Raw genomic sequence first — 17,197 nt, forward strand, 5'->3', positions numbered from 1 at the left:
ATTTTACTGTTGGTATGATGTTCTTTTTCTGAAATTCAGTGTTACTTTTATGCCAGATGTAATGGGACACACACCTTCAGTTCAACTTTTGTCTCGTCAGTCCACAAAGTATTTTCCCCAAATTTCTTGGGATCATCAAGATGTTTTCTGGCAAAACTGAGACAAGCCTTTATGTTCTTTTTGCTCAGCAGCAGTTTTCGTCTTGGAACTCTGCCATGCAGGCCATTTTTGCCCAGTCTCTTTCTTATGGTGGAGTCATGAACACTGACAACTGAGGTAAGTGAGGCCTGCAGTTCTTTGGATATTGATGTGGAGTCTTTTGTGACATCTTGGATGAGACGTCTTTTTCACACAGGACCACGTGGGTTTGGACTTTGTTTTCCCTTAATAATAAAAACCTTTATTTAAAAACTGCATGTTGTGTTTACTTGTGCTATCTTTGACTAATATTTAAACTTTTTTGAACTTTCTGAATTAAAGTATGAAAAACGTGCAAAAAAAAAAAAAAATACAAAATCAGGAAAACACTTTTTCATACCACTGTATATCCCAGAAAGCCAGATAATAATGGAGATGCTTTTTTTATCCAGGAGACTAATGAGTTTTTTATTATCTGCAGTTAAGAGTTTATGTACAGTAAGTCATTTATATAGTATTTGCTCTACACAAACAAACCAAGTCTGACTCAAGCCTGATATGTAGCTGATAGCTTTCCTTTAGTAAGTTACAGGGAAAATAGATAAATGTGCAGGAGATCTCTTGGACCGGAATAGAAACATTAAATGTATTTGTCAAAAAGATACAATTCTCAAAAAAGCTCCTTTATATACATTTATACTCTTTTTATATAACACAAGAAGTAAGACACATTATAACACAACACATTTATGCAGATTTTTTATTAGATTTTCATAGAATGTACTGCTGACATCCTTTTACTCTATTTGCTCTGCAGATTTTATTTAAGACAGACATCAGAACAGTCACAATATCATTCCTGGTATTTCTAATTGAAGCAATATATTTTTCTCTTCGGTAGGAAATCATCAGGCTGACTGCCTACATACAAGGGTAAGTATAGATATGATTATATCCTACTAGTAACGTTCAGCCCTCAAATACTGCTTCTATCATTTCTTTTTCAAAGTAATTTTGCTATGAAAATGTTATAGAAATAAAATACATTTTTACTTATTACACTTTATAACTTCAGTCACATGGGGGCGCAACAAAATCAACTGATCAATTAGACTCAACCAGCACAATCTTACTGCAGCCCAATCTATGATGAGCACAATGAGCTCTAAAACATTTTGTTCCTTCCAGGATGTCAAACAAAATAAGCTGGAGAAAAAGATTGAAATAGAGAAAGATGAAGCCAGATCTTTCTAAAGAAAAGGAAAGAAAGCTCCTGTCTTCTTCATGATATACTTTATAATCTATAATATACTGATAAACTGTAATAATACTGTTTACAGATACTTTTAGACATATAACTGGCCAAACATCCAGTACTTTTCAGCAGTATCCATAAAAATGTCAGTGTAAAATGCATTTAACACTGTCAGCTTTGTAGGTTTTAGAATCATGTCCAGTCATATTTGAGGTCTGCCTACCTGTGGAATTTTTAGTAGTCAAGCTGTCAGATATACTAGGACTTACATAGTGCAGAACTACTGTCAATCATAGTTTGTCCTGTTGTGTCCTGTGCTTCCAGCTTTGGGGGCTGGGAACAGGTCTGGACTGGTGGACATGGTGCAGCTGTCTAAAAAGTAACTTGTCCCAGAGACCCCACTTTGCATCTCACTCTGTCTCTTTTTCTTTTTCCTTCAGTGCTCTGCTTGGCTCCTCTCCCAGACTTTTGGAATGCACACAGAGCCAACCAGATTCAAACGTAAGTCCAGAACTGTAAATGGTCTTCAGATGAGATGAGTAAAGTTAGGGAGTGTGTGCATGAATTACGCAAAATGCGAAGTTCAGAGATGACAAGAGAAAACGAGGAAGTATACAGACAGTCAAGTCTGTATAATATATATTGCAATGAGTCAACTTCTAGAGAACAGCATTCTGGACAGTCTCACTGATGTGCATATTCACACAGAGTGCGAGAGAGAGAGAGAGAGAGAGAGAGAGAGAGAGAGAGAGAGAGAGAGAGAGAGAGAGAGAGAGAGAGAGGAGCAAAAGAAATATGGCAGTCCTACTTGAACAAAGCACCGACAATGTAGTTCTTTTTCCGTTCAGTCCCGCCCTTATCCTTCTCCCGTTTCTGATCATAGGCCGCCCCCACCCCCTTCTTCTTTATAATATAGACCAGATGTGGCGTAGGGACTGTCTTGCTAAAAGTCTCCTTTTCCCCTCTTTTTCTGGCTGTTTTAATTTCTTGTTTCTGTCTTCATTTTCATCCCACTCTGCTCCTCCCCCTTTTACAGGAAATTCTCCAGGTTCTTGGCCTTGAAGGGAGCCTCTTTAACCATGTCCAGATGGGGAAAGGGAGAAAGAGAGTGGGTTTTTAGAAATATAGAGAAGCAGGCACAAAGCTTCTTTCTTCCCAGAGTTTATTCAGATTGAAGCTAAAGGCAAAGACTCAATGCTTTTGTCTGCATCAGCAATGGCACCTCAACATCCCTTCATTGCATTGTCCTTTTGGTTGTCATCTAGTGGATCCCACTTAGTATATATTACAGTAATAGTACATATATTATAGTACATATTAGCCATCCCTATGGGAGAAAACTAGCTTGTTAATAGCTAAGGACATGTAGTCTTTCCAACATCAGGAAATTGTGTTCATGACCAGAGCAGGAATTTTGTGATACAGACAGATCCTATCAGAGTCTAAAGACTCTAGTTCCAAAAATGGCCATAGAAGTGTTTCCGATCTAAGTACAACTTACCTTTTTCTGATGCGTGCACTTCACCACTATAATATATTATTGGCAAATTCCTCCTACTCATTGAATCTAATCAACTCAATCCTATCTAATGTGGGAGAGTGATCCCTATCATTTCCTCCTATAGACAAAAAAGAAAGAAGACATCTTTTCAAATCTTTTTCAAAACTACTTCATGTACACTTGCACTTCTGCATACTTTTGCTAAAAGTAGTTTGTGATTGGCTACTGTTGTGGTGGAAAATGAGATAATTAATATATCATCAATTGTGACATGTAGTATCCCGACAATCTTCACTATCTGGTCTATTTGTAACTGGACTAGGACTTTTTCCTTTATTACCCACTAGTCAGTCAGGTAGACCATCTAAGTTCTACTTACTGGTACCTACTGGTATTCTCAATTGCAAAAACAATTTGCCAGATCCCCACAACCTTAGATAACATGCCTCCAGTTTAGGAAGTGTCTCAAAATTCTGAGAGATTAATTATAGTGCAGCTGGAGTTAATTGTCTCATTAGTGTTCATAAGTATCATTTTTTGGCTGAAAGTTGGACCTACATTGTTAGCTTGCCAAAAAGGACCTTCTTGAGAACATCTACCCTTTTGCCTATACCCTAAAGACATAAACTTGGGTGGCCTTTGTGTAAAGCTGCAGCAGTTAATTTCCTCACACTGGCCATGGTGGAACACCCACATCACTATGTCTTACAAATAAACAAATTTCCCAGGTCAAGCTAAGAAAAAATATTGTGGAATGCTGAAGACATAATTGCTATTAGTTCACACAGGCATCTACTCCAGGGTTTGCCTCTGGCTTCCTATTGTGGGAGTGTAACACTGAACATGAGCCCGTTTGTCTTCCTGTGAGTTGTCTGTATTATGCTTGGCATGTTTCTTTGTCTGCATCTGTCAGGGCAGGGCAGACTATAAGAGTTTCTATTTTTCTCGTCACGGATCACTGATCCTTCGTTGTCTCTTTCTCAGTGTGGAGAAGATAAAATATTTTTCTTGTACTGCATTAATATGGATAGCTTTGACTGAAACTAATGTAATAAAATAAATATATTTTACACAAAAAGATTGTTTTGTTGCATGCAGGTGTTTAAACCATTGGCAGTTTTTTATTTACAGAGTACAATCATAAATACAAGCATTTTTATCACATACACAATTATATACATGGTGGTTTTAGGTTTAGATTCACCATAATCTGACGCAGGTAGCTTGAACTTAAAACTTTCTGCATTGTATCCCAAGACAGTGATGAGAAAAGACCTCCACAGATGCTTAAACCGGTAGCTCAAACAGTGGTCATGACTTTGAGAGAACCAGTTCTGAAACGAAGGATCTTCTTCTTGAGAGCATGTGAGGCTTTAATCTTTACCAAGGCTTTGGATTGCAGGGGTGCCCCAGAAGGTGTGGGGGGTGAAGGAGGAGCCAATGGTGGTGCAAGTTGCTGAGGCCACACCAGCCCTCCACTCTCGTCAGAGTCACTAGACATTGAACTGGAGCCAGGGGACTCCCCTTCACTCAGACTGGACTCCCACTCTCCAGGGCCTGAGTGCTTGTAGCCCCCCTCTGGACGGCACACTGAGGTTTGCAGTGGGTAGTCTGAGTGAAGTTGAGGATGAGGAAAGTGGTGTGGATGATGTGAATGAAGGTGCTGAGGAGTCTGATTGTAGACGTAGGTTGGTGCAGACGCTGTAGGTCTAGATCTGCGGGTGCGTCTAACCTCTCGCTCTGGTGTGGGCTCGGCTTCATCCTGGCTGAGCTCTAGTGTAGAACGCCAGCGGCGGTGCCCAAGGCTGGCCTGCTGGCGTCGCGATTTGGACTGGTTAGTGCGGCCAGTGTCTCGCTCCACTGTACTGTATTTTCGTTCAGGGACACCCTTCTGTCCCAAAAGGCTATTCTCTGACTGTGAGCGACAGGCTTTTCGTCCAGGTTTCTTAGTTGTTGTCTTTTCTTCACTAAAACGGCACTTCTTTGGCATGGCCCGTGGCTTGGGCTGTGGTCTTTCAGGGGAGTAAGTGTCACCACCACGGCTGGCTTTTGGGGCTGCATGAGCACGAGATGTTTTGGCTCTCATTGGTGCCTGGCATGGCTGTGCTGGGATGTATTGTGCATTGACTAACTGCTCCTCTGAAGACGGTGAGTGTGGGAGCTGGTAATGATGTGGTGAGTCTGCTTCACTACTGCTTGGGTCTAAATCTCCAGAGGTGAAATCCAGAGATGTGGAGTGAATTCCTGGCAGTGCAGCCCTGGAATATTGTGTAGACAGCTTGTCCTCAGGCCTGGGATAATGGCTAGGGTGCTGCTCCTCGGGTCTTGAGAAATGAGCAGGGATCTGCTCCTCAAGCCTTGGATAGTGAGAAGGGAGCTGCTCTCCAGGGGAAAAGCCCCTAAGCCGCTCCTCTTCAAGGTTATATGTACACCATTTTGGTCTCTCGGGGCTTGAAGAGACCTTGCAGTGATCAGGAATGAAGACAGGCTCCTTGCAGCAAAGACTACTTTGCCTCATCACTCCTCTGGCCTCAGGACTCATGTTGGTACGAGGTTTGCACTGCTTTGTGGCCAGAAGACGTCGCTGGATCAGACCCACTATGTAGGTCTCCACATTCTGAGCCTGATGGTAGTCCTCTGCAGTGGAATCAACTTCATCTCCTGCTTCATTACTTTCAGGCCATAGCCAGTGCTCCACCTCCCCACCTCTCTTTGATAGACCCATTAGAGGTGGCTGGGGGCCTGAGAGCGAGCGTGGAACCGGAGACCGTCCTGTAGAGCCTCCACAGTCCTGCAGTCCATCACGGCTGGTCACAAACGTATCTGCTGTAAAGAGAGCCCCATTTAGAGCAAAACCAGAATGCAAGATGTCAACCATATGATATTAACAGACAGGCAAGTAAACAATTTAAGGCTGGTCAACAGGTTTTATTTACAGCCATATCTAAAGACTCATAAAGTTCTTGTTCTATCAAGAATATGTTATTTCAACCACCAGCCATAAGAATTATTTTCCAATATGCTAATATAGTTCTTCATCTGACACAAAATATTAAGCATAAGTTATACATGCTATTGTTGTTATTTAATGTTATTATTAATACAGTTATCATTTTTAAAAAAATCTATCAAAACAATAAATAAATAAATAAATAAACAAACAAACAAACAAACAAACAAACAAACAAACAAACAAACAAACAAATAAACATCTAATTGTTTGAGCTGTTTAAGCTGTTTTAATTCATTAACATGCAGTGGAAGTATTAGTTTTTCTATATCAACCTACATTTAAATCTACCCAAAATAGTCTGGGTAGAGTATGTATTAATCTGATTAGTTAACATTGCACATTATAGCCCTTTTCCAAAAAAAGGACTTTGGTGTATTTTGACCAATGTGGTGTTCGTGGTTCAGGCATTTAATCCAATAATCATTAAGCCAGTGCAATTGTCTTGAACACTGGAAAATATCTAGGGCCAAAAATGAACCCTAGTGTTGTTTGCAGAGGCAGAGGGTGTAAGTGTGTAAGTTTTGGTTTAAGTAAAACAGTTTAATTTGCCAGTATGATGCTGGCCTGTTTTAGACACAAAGATCATGTGATATTGTATATGTTTGGATGTATAACACTGTTTATATGACTGTGTTTATGTGATTTATCTAATGTATAACCATTTTTGACTAGGCCAGAAAATAAAAGTAAAGTATTGCTAATGTGCTTGTTGTTGCGTGCACACATTTGTGTGTGTGTGTGTGTGTGTGTGTGTGTGTGTGTGTGTGTGTGTGTGTGTGTGTGTGAGTGAGTGTGCGTGCGTGCGTGTGTGCACGTGTGTGTTAATAACTGTGGTCCCACCTATCAGTGCAACTATTACTACTGTTTAATTCATCACACCTGACCATCCTCTCATCCCACTATTAAGGGATGTTTATAGTTTTATAGTTCATGTCTGTAAGACATACTAGAAGAGAAAATGTTCTGTATCAGTGGACAGTTACAGATAATTAAGGCAGAGAATTCTGGTTGTGTTCTCATTGTGAGGAAATGATTATGACATGACACCTGAGGACGGACCTACTACTAGTTGACTGTGACTAATTTGGGATTTAATGTAAAAACTGCAAAGCAAACCCATAAACTGTGTGTGTGTATGCTCGCTTTTCTCTGAATATACTGCCTTTCTGTCCGTGTCCTAGATCTACATGCACACAGTGAGGTCTCAGTTCACAGCAATTCTCTTGACTAAACGGTAGGTCTGTTCCTGCCTGTAGGACATTTTGACTGATGTAATTATAGGATGTTTTCAGGTTAACCCCTTAACTGCACTGAAGTTAAAAAAAATAAATAAAAAAGGTCAACTCAGCAAAAATAGACTACTCGTTAAAGCGAGTACCATGAGGCATTTTAATTCTAATTAATTTCAAATGATTACTATTGAGACATAATTGTGAAAATGAAGGAAGAGAAGCTTTGGTGGGCTACTTACCCACAGACTTAAGTCTTTCACTGGAACTAGTTGACTGGATGGGGAATGAGGTCCTGGAGGAGAGGTCACCGGAGTCCAGAGGAGACTGACTCTCTCTCTGCTCACAGAAACCTGGCCAATTACACAAACTCTGAGTCAGATTAACAAATATATAAATCTCTGAGAAGTCTGAGTTTGATACAGTCTTGATATACTGTGTGCTAAAAGAATGTCCCTGCAGTGCAAACAGTATGACTACAACCACTTTGCGAGAGAATGTGTTTTATAGCAGAGCCACAGGCTAGCTTTAAACAGAACAGTATGGTTAAATAGCCAATAAGTGAAACATTTTGCAGAGTACGTCATACTAAGCTAAATGCTCTCTGTGAAGAGTATTTGGCAATATGTTTCTTTGTTATGTTGATGAATTTAGACTCATCCCAACTTTAAGAAAAATTAACTAGGTGTTTGCAAGCAATGATTATTCTAATACTGACTCTAACAGCTTTGATATTGCTTATATAATAGAAATCTGATGTAACCCTAAGACAAAATGGTATTATGTAGATCTGGGTATTTAAGTAGTAGGTATTTTCCATAGTAGAAGAAAAAAGTGTTTCAGGACATTACTATGTTAAGCTGTTTTTTGTGCTGCACATTAATGTCCAGCTTCACTGCTTTTTTTAACTCCACTGTTAACAATGAAAGTAAAAAAATGGAATCTGATAGCTTATTGATGGATGGTGGATCTTAAGTCTGGAGTTTTTGGTTTTTTTTACTCCATGAACGTCCTGTCTTAATAGCTTACAAAAATAAGTCTGGATCGGTCTTTCTGACCTGGCATGTGATCTGACTCTAAATTAGTTGATAAGGATTGAAGAGTGATGCAGCTTTGAAATGCTCTTTCTCCCATGACTGCTCACAATGACATTTACTAAGACACAGTACAAGGATTTTTTTTTATTTAAACAAATTGACTTTTGTTTTAATGGACAGCATTCAGTAACTATGGGAAGAATTATTTTGGGTATGTGTGAGAATAGCTATCCACTTCATGCAAAGTGTTCAGTGTTCATGATCCATTAAACAAAACAAAACAGACTGCCCATCACAGTGTTGCATGGTGGTCTGTTTTTTTAGTGACATAGACTTTACATTTCCATGCTCTGAAACATGATGCTAAATAAAACAAACTGTGATTGAAAGCTGCTATGGAGTCCAGACCTTCTGTTGTTAGCCTAAAAGTCTGCCTACACAAGACTACACCAGCTCTCTCTAAGCCATGTAGTGCCGAGATGTCATATACAGACAATTTAGTGTTCTTTTTGCCACACTGTAATGTGTCATATTGGAACGTTTCCTTCTCCTGTCACTATCATCTTTGGCTAGCTCATTACAGACCAAAACCTACATCCATTTTCTATAAAAAAATTATTTGTATCATGCAAGCAGATTCACTGAAAAAATATCATGGTGTCATTTATGGTGAAATGCATACAGAGGTATTGTGGGATACACATTTATGTGGCTGAGTTACAGATCAATAAGTTGAGGTGTACCTGAACTTGGTCCGGTATCTCCTGTGTCTGTGGGGTGCTCCAGTGAGCTGTTCTCTGTATCCACTCTCAGTTCTCCTACCTGCTGCTGAAGAACTGCCATTGAACCCTACACACACACACACACACACACACACACACACACACACACACACACACACACACACACACACACACACCATGAGAACATGAATTTTTGAGAATTCACTAACATAGCGCGACTCTTCATTTAAACCTGCTCTGCTAAAAACGTATTAAAGGCTGAACCTTAGTTTTGTGAAAGTTTCATGAACAGTGCAGCAGCTTCCAAATGCTGGCTGACTCATCAGGGAGAGCATGGAGAGGTAATAATGTGTGGCTGCAATCTAGCATGCTAAAAACATTTATGCCTGTATTTATTGGCTGCTTAATAAGTGTTCAAAGATTTCACTTATTATTCAGCATCGTTTCAGTACCTTGTGTGCAAAAGTGCTGGCTAGCAGGCAGCACTGTTATAATACTGTAGCTATGTTAAGCTCTGGCCAACATACAAGAAGGAAATATGACAGCAGGCAAACACCTTCAAATCCCTGATTATTATTTAGTTATTCATCTTCAAGCTTATTATTCTGGAACCGTCGTGAATTATTCAGTAGCTGCAGTAAAATAAATTCTAATGTTGTCTAGTCCTGCTGATGGGATTGAAGGGTTTTGCATTCATAGTAATAGTAATAGTTAATTGGTATCAACTTATTTCATGCAAACTTATACAATCTGCTACAATCTAAAATTATGAATAGTTTTTATTTTGTAATACAGTAGTCAATAATGTGTTTGTCCATCTCTCCAGTCAGACATGATTGTGTAAAACAAAAAAAAAATAGTATAAGTAGTAAGTATATTTGAATCCTTTTCAAAGCCCTTAACTTACAACAACTTTCATAGAATATCTACTAAGGCTTATTCCAAAAGGCATCCAAAATTTATTTTCTGCTCATGTTATTGTGTTTTTACAGGACTGACTTATAATGACATATGAGGGATGTTTTTTTATTTTAGTACTTTTTCTGGTATGTCAGTCACATGATTATGATGAGGATGTGATCTTTTAGTGTCACAGCATTGCCATGTGTTTTAATCACTTTTATAGAGATAGAAATATACAGTACACTTTTCTTACTGAATAGAAAAAAGAACAGACAATTCTACCATTACGTTTAAAAAAAATGAATAAATTAAATAAATTTTAAAAAGTCATATGGCAATAGTGCAGTAAAAAAAATGAAGATACAGATCAGTGGCTTCACTTAATGTTTACAACAAACAGGACCATGGGGAAAATGTGATTTCCTTGACCGCATTTTCTTTGAAATTGACATTGTTATTGGTGCCAGATGGGTTTGTGTCGAGCATTTCAGGAACTGAAGATACAAAAAAAAAAATATCCAGTGAGCGGTAGTTCGATAACTGAAATAACCGCTCTTTACCTCTGTGATGAGCAGAAATGCATCTCAGGACACACAACATGTAAACGGATTACAATAGCAGAAGTCCACACCAGGTTCCACTCATGTCAACCAAAAACAGGGATCTGAGGCTAACATCAGCTTAGGCTCACAAAAACTGAACAACTAAAGACTAGAAAAAAATTATCATATTTTATTCTCAAGAAGACATTTATGGTAGATTGTCAAATATGGGATTCAGCACCATGGTTCTATTTGGAGGTCACAATCCTTTACACCAGAAGTAGTAAAATGGAGGGCACTGTACTTAAGAATCAGAGAAAGAGAGCATAATTTTGTTGTCAAGCTACGTTCACACAAGTCACCAGTCGGTGTACTCTTAAGTAGGTGTTCCTAATACTGGTAGGCAGAATAAAAAGGTTTATCAGTGGGTGGTGCAACTAGCATTCCAAATACAATTTCTTGCTGCTAAAATAAAACATTCTGGAGGGAGATTTGGTGTCTGTATATAAAATTCAGCAGTGTATATATACGCATCATATGGTATGAGATAAAGGAGAAGCAGTGTGTGCTCTATTGTCTTCACTCCCATTGATAGTTGCTGCATGTTTTGCTCTTTATTTTGCATAACGTTCAACTTTTCACAACTTTGTTACATCACTGGTCACACCAACATCTATTTGGCAACGGTTTCTGTCGCTCGTGTCACAGGAAGTCGCTTTGCCACTGTAAGTCGCTGTATGTGTGAATGTAGCATTACAGTGTAAGAATTATCAGTGCCATATTATTTTACCCTGACCCTTCAGTAGGTTTACATGTTTCAGTGTTTTCACCAGGAGATAAGTTCAGGAGACACTTTGTTCACTTTTCCATCATCACCGGTTTGTGACATACCAGAACACTGAGCTACAAGGTCAGATGTCATGATGTTCTGATGTAAGTCAGCCTAGTACATGTCACTGCATAAACTCATAACATGTCTAAGGACAGCTGATGCCTGCTAAAATAACTAATGGTTCTGTCAGTTTATCTCTGTTGTAACTAAGGGCTAATATAGTTCTTATGTATCCCTATAAACACAGGTATAGCATTACATTAACATATAATGAAATAGGAGTTCTCCTTGTACAAGACAGAATATAATCAAGCTATAAAGCTAATATAAGATATTTAACAAACACCAGCGATCAATCCCTTCATTTTAAAAGTTCATCAATATTTCAAGTCACTGCAGTTCATTTTGTAAGGCTGTAAACTAAAAGCTCCAGTTGACATTCAATAGGAATTAAGCTGATTATTTACAAAATTAACGTAAGGCCGAAACAGACTAAACACACTGTGTATAATCAGTGAAGTCTTTATACAGTCTGTCTGATGCTACTTTTTCCATTACACTGAAGTCCTCTGGTATCTGTGTGTTGCATCCTGAGTGAGTAGGATTTAGTATTCCCAGATGAGTGAGAAAGAGAGGGTGAATCAGCGTCTCATCAATGCACTCAGTCACACACTATGAGATATCCGGGACTGAAAAGAACACAATGTCCCATTTATTAAAGGAGTTTCAGCCTTATCTCCCAAAATTAGTTCCACCTGATTGCTTTTTTCAAAATATCTGACCGCAGATGACACAACAATGTGTCAGACAGAGAAAAAATATATAAAGGAATCTCAAGGAAGGTGTGAAAATTGAAATAATAACAATAATTAAGAAAGGCCTGGTTTAATATTCTGTACCTATTCCAGATTTTTGCATATGTGGCACTGTTAACAGCTACACCCTCACCCACACACCCTGATTCATTGTATTAACAACGCTTAAGTGTAAAATGACACGTAGGAGTGAGAGAGTGCATGTGGCCCAAAGGAACGGAGGGAAATTGACAAAGACACTATTGGATAGTTGACTGATTGAACTTGGACAAAAAGATGTCAGGTGTTATCTTCAGATTAATTTCATTATTATTATTATTATTATTATTATTATTATTATTATTATTATTATTATTATTATTATTATGCTCTTAGTACATTGTGCAGTTCAGCAGGCTAAAAACATCCCATTAAAGTTTTTAATTATACTAAATGATTTACTGAGGAGAATCTTCAGACATTAGCTTTGTATTTATTGGGTAGTTTTCTGTACTACATAAACACAGAAGCAGACAGCTGCAGCTCCAACGTACTGTAGCAAGAAGTGTTTGCCTAAATTAGCATACCATGCTCTGCAAGGCTGTAAAAGCAATCCTATACAGTGATTTTGCCCATGATCTGCTAAAACACTTTCCCACATAGGTTCAGTGATGTATTAAATATGAAATGTATTTTATGACCTGATTTTTTCCTTTCTGCCATCATAGCAGAAATAAGAGCTGTTGCTGTGCTCTCATCTAAATGTGCTAATGCAAGTGTTGGCTTAAGCTCTGTGGTTAAGGGGCTCCTGTGAGGCCACTGCCTCAATGATCATTTGTTTCTCTGCAGAGTCCGTCCACACCCCCTAAATCTCCCCACCCCCATCACATGCTGAGCCGATCCACACTGCTCTGCTGTCCCTCTATTGCTCTGCTCAGCACCTACTTCCCCACCAAAAATTACCCTACCTAAACTTGGATGATAAAAATGTCAGGGTATTCACAACGGCAGGGTTTTGTCATGTCAGAAATGTCATTTGATTTGGCATGTATTTGATTGATGAGTCTAGTACAGTGTTGATCCAAGTAAGTGTGTGTGTGTGTGTGTGTGTGTGTGTGTGTGTGTGTGTGTGTGTGTGTGTGTGTGTGTGTGTGTGTGTCTGTGTGTGTCTAAACAGACCACATCTATAACCACATTTTCTATGAAAAGCCGTAATTGGTGACAAGTAGTCCTCAATCAGGCACAATGGCGAGGTGGCACATCTGCTCTGTTAGTGTGGCAGGAAATAGCTAGGCTGGAATACTGAACATAAAGGCTCTGTGGTTCTACTCGACCCATGATTCTCTTGCAGTGATGTCATTTCGTAGAAATACAAAGACTACAGCGACGACAATAAGGCCTTTCTTTTTATCTTTGCTTGTGCATTCCTTGAGCTGCACCCATGTATGGTGCTGTTGGCCACTGATGTTTGACTGATTAGCAGTTTAGCCAAAGTCAAGGAATAAAGATATTTTCAGAAGATTCCTTGGTGAAATACAGTGTCTGCAATTACAGAAATGAACACATGCTAAAAAATTATCATTTGTTTTGATGAGTCACAAATAGCTGAAGTTTAACAAGACCATTATTTAGTTTGAAATGTCTAAGGAGATGATGTAATGTAACAAATTCCATTGCTGAGTGTAAAGCTGCATGGATCTTATTCTCAATTTTAAACTCTCTTTCACTCCTCCACACTCAAAGTCAGACTCCATTTGACTAATCTACACCACTCATCCATGGAAGAGTTGGCTGGAGTCTGTACTACGTCTGTAACCTTACCCAACAGCCCTACACCCCCATACCTACACACCCATCCCCCTGGCCTCAGACTAAATCACCCAATGCCTGTTAGCTTAACCAAAATTATGCCATAACACAAATTAACATGGGAACAGAATGATGTTGGGGAATAACTGGATGCAGAGAAGAGGATTGATAGGAAGATGCACAACAGACAACACACAAACACGATTATATTGAACATTTATATTATTGACTCACAGGTCAATTGCTCTTATGCTCTTCTATCTCACTTCTCAATTGCTCTTCTGCTCCTTCAGTGTTAAGCTGGTAGGGATACTGATTGTGGTAATTAGAGCATCAAGCCAACAGATACAACACAGTTTTCTCCTAGGCTCCATAGACTAACCTCCAGAGCCCACAAATGAGTTTATCCAGGGCTAAAATTTGGAGAAGCGGCCACAAGACAAACGGGTTTATACTAAAAATAAGTTCTAAAAGCAGCTCTCTGCTCCAAAGCAAGAAGAAACATTGACCGTAAATGATATTTAGCTCAGGAAGTAATTGCCAGCCTCACAGTCACAAGATCCCACATCAGAAAAATTTTCACTTAAATGAAAAACTAAACGTTTGCACCCAGGACTCATGCTGACTGAACCTCAATGAGTGCACTTAAACTTTCCAAAATCTAATACATTTTTCATGACCAATCAGAGAACAACGGCACGTGCACATATAATCTCCGTCTAGCACTCAGGCACCTCTGTGCAGCCGGACGTGCGAGCGAATACTGATAGCGGGCACATGATACACAGACACGGTTGCTCATTGAGGTACAATGCGGCACAATTCACGCACATGCATGCACACACACTCACACCCAGATTTCGGACAGTATGAACGGTGCTTTCCCAGCTGTCGCCTGCTGTCAGATTGCTGTCAGCACCATGATGCCAGGAATAAACTGGTCTGGTGTGTTTGAGTGTGTTTGTCGAACAGCAGGCCTACTGCATATCTTTACTAGCCTTGATATCCCCCTGGCCCCCAACACACACACACACAAACACATGGTGGCTTGCTGGTACACAGACCCCCCACTTCTTTCCACCAGAGCCTGTCACATACTCAAACAATGAGATTAGGCCTCTGCAGACGCTCTTTCTCTGGAAAAAAGATAACAAACCTACAGGAGCAGAAAGGATATGGGGATCTGTAGTAGATGTTGCAGTGTCCTGTTGTTTCAAGAATCCAATACATTACACTTTCCAGATATCACCTAACTTTTAAATTTTATATTAAAATAACAGCTAAATGAAGCACTTGGCTTCACAGCCCTTAAAAACCTTTGCTTAAAATTATATTTAGCCTAGGAAAAATTGCTGGCCACAAACAGTCACAAAGATCCCACATATTAAATTTGCAACACCGGGATTGCTCACTTAAATGAAAAACTATACATTTGCACCCAAAGTATACTGTTATTACTTGCTTGTGGACGGTATTGTTGGGATCCAGTAGTAAAGTGTTAGTGTGTGGTTTTGAGGCACATGCTGACAGTCATCATCTGGTCACCCACGGTCTGAGTTCTTCCATAAAAATGACACTTTCCATGGTTTAGAGAACTGACAGAAGCGTTGTGTGTGCTGCTTTCTGGATTTTGAGTATTCAATTATGCTGATGTTTTCTTTTCTTAACTGATTCATGTATTTTACTCCACGATACTTTTTTCTAATTATCTAGCATCATGGATGCATGATATTTAAAATCCTCAACCATTAAACTTTGTCATAAAACTGTATCTAGAAATGTAGTTGAAATGTTCCTATATGAAAAGCGTTTTTTTTTTTTTTTGGTCATGAACCATTTCCCTCATTGCTTGGTCCCTAAAGGGTTCTTTAGTTTATGTCTGGGGGGAAAAAATGAAAGGTGCTATGGAGAATTACTTTGGATAGATTCTAACAGCAACTTTTCATCCATAAACATGCAGATGAAAACAGAGACAGTTGTTTGGCCAAACATGAGATGCAAATGTTTATGCATTTTGAAAAGAACCTCTACTAAACCTCTACTAAAACCAGGTTCAGGATAATAAATCAGACAAGCATTGCAGTAGTATAAATGAGTTTGCACTTTCCCTGAACTCTATTACTTTTACCTGCTGTTCTGCTTGTGGTTCCTGCTCCAGGTTTGCAGAATTAGGGAAGCAATGCCGAATGAGTGGCCACGGTGCGCGCACACAGCCTGGGACGGAGTCTCCAAGACTGAGCGCGCTGAGGACGAGACTCTCCTGCCGTTGCTTCAGCATCTCCAGCTCACACAAACCGGCCAGAGTCGCCTCCAGTCTCTCCTTATACCGGCTCCGTTCTGCCGCCATCGCAAAAGAAAAAGCTCGGTGCATCATAAAACCGCTTTTTTTTATATATATAAATAAACCCCCTGGAACAACTGAATAAAACTCCACCGCTGTACTCTACATACACGCTCCTATTGTCCCGAGACTTGTGTTACCATTCTATCCGGTTAACCATGCTCAAAAACCGCAGTTTGAACCGCAGCTTCCCAAAACTCCAACTCCATTCTCCATCTCTGCTCTGCTACGCCTGGACTGCATGGGATTCTTCTGCAGCTGTCAATTGCTAATTAGCATACCAACCATATACAATTCTGATTGGCCAGAATTTCTTTCCCGCATAATTACTATTTATAAGATGACCACGCCTCCGATCCAAGTTTAGGGTTTGTTGGTTGTATGATTTGACAGCTGAAAAGTGCAAAAGATGTCCAGAGCAGAATTAATGGAGTGATTTGATAAGTTCAAATGACCCACTTTTTCTCACTCAAGGTCTGGACAATGTTTATGATATTCGAAAAGGAAGTGTAGTAATAAGGATTATGAATCTGTATAGTTTAAAAAATTTAATTTAATGTTTTTGAATTCACTTTATAGAACACAATGAAATGAATTAAATGGCACAAAGCATTTACACCTGGAGTAAAGCTCTGGATTCACCTTGATCCAGAACAGGAAAAAATGTGCACTAAAGATTAGTGAGATGAATGAACATTTAGCAATTTCAAAATAATTCTGTTATAATTTCAGGTAAATTTTCTTACCTATATTCACACTCACATTTTAATTAAACAAATGAGATTATTGCTAGTCCAATCCAGGATGTATCCTGGTCTTATAATTTGTGTTCCTGGCATAAACTCTGGATTCACCACATCACTGATCAGAATAAAATATTATTCGAATTATTATTATTATGCAAAACCTGTCATTTCTTTAGAAGCAGAGCAGCCACAGTAGTTTATCACAGTATCCATGGTGGTTTAGAAAATTGGAATTTTAATAGTAATTAGCTTTCTAGGAAAGTTGGTACCAAACAAACTATTAAGGTCATTATTTACAACTTCTGGATTTTTCA

The 17,197-nt window shown here is 39.1% G+C and overlaps 1 protein-coding gene across 3 annotated transcripts; it reads right to left on the reverse strand.

The window, feature by feature from the left end:
- Positions 1-3,974: 3,974 nt before the first annotated feature.
- Positions 3,975-16,487, reverse strand: dact3a (dishevelled-binding antagonist of beta-catenin 3a). 3 transcript variants are annotated; one of them, XM_047805047.1, is made up of 5 exons: positions 16,248-16,483; positions 15,925-16,133; positions 8,917-9,022; positions 7,379-7,489; positions 3,975-5,720 (listed from the first exon to the last, which is right to left on the reverse strand). In XM_047805047.1, the coding sequence occupies exons 2-5, from the start codon at positions 16,072-16,074 to the stop codon at positions 4,195-4,197; spliced, it is 1,893 nt and encodes a 630-aa protein (XP_047661003.1). In that variant the 5' UTR covers positions 16,075-16,133; positions 16,248-16,483; the 3' UTR covers positions 3,975-4,194. The 3 variants fall into 3 exon arrangements, with proteins under 3 accessions (XP_047661003.1, XP_027029412.2, XP_027029411.2); XM_027173611.2 differs by having other exon boundaries at positions 3,975-5,717; positions 15,925-16,487; XM_027173610.2 differs by having other exon boundaries at positions 15,925-16,484.
- Between the last annotated feature and the right edge of the window lie 710 nt (positions 16,488-17,197).

This window comes from Tachysurus fulvidraco, chromosome 20, assembly GCF_022655615.1.
Source record: "Tachysurus fulvidraco isolate hzauxx_2018 chromosome 20, HZAU_PFXX_2.0, whole genome shotgun sequence".
NCBI lineage: Eukaryota > Metazoa > Chordata > Actinopteri > Siluriformes > Bagridae > Tachysurus > Tachysurus fulvidraco.

Bases quoted from the DNA above. Each gene is read 5' to 3' on its own strand.
- dact3a (XM_027173610.2), bottom strand. From the start codon at position 16,170: ATGATGCACCGAGCTTTTTCTTTTGCGATGGCGGCAGAACGGAGCCGG. The intron at 7,490-8,916 runs GTACACCTCAAC...GTAATTGGCCAG, and splicing joins AGATACCGGACCAAGTTCAG to GTTTCTGTGAGCAGAGAGAG. The intron at 5,721-7,378 runs GTAAGTAGCCCA...CTCTCTTTACAG, and splicing joins TGAAAGACTTAAGTCTGTGG to CAGATACGTTTGTGACCAGC.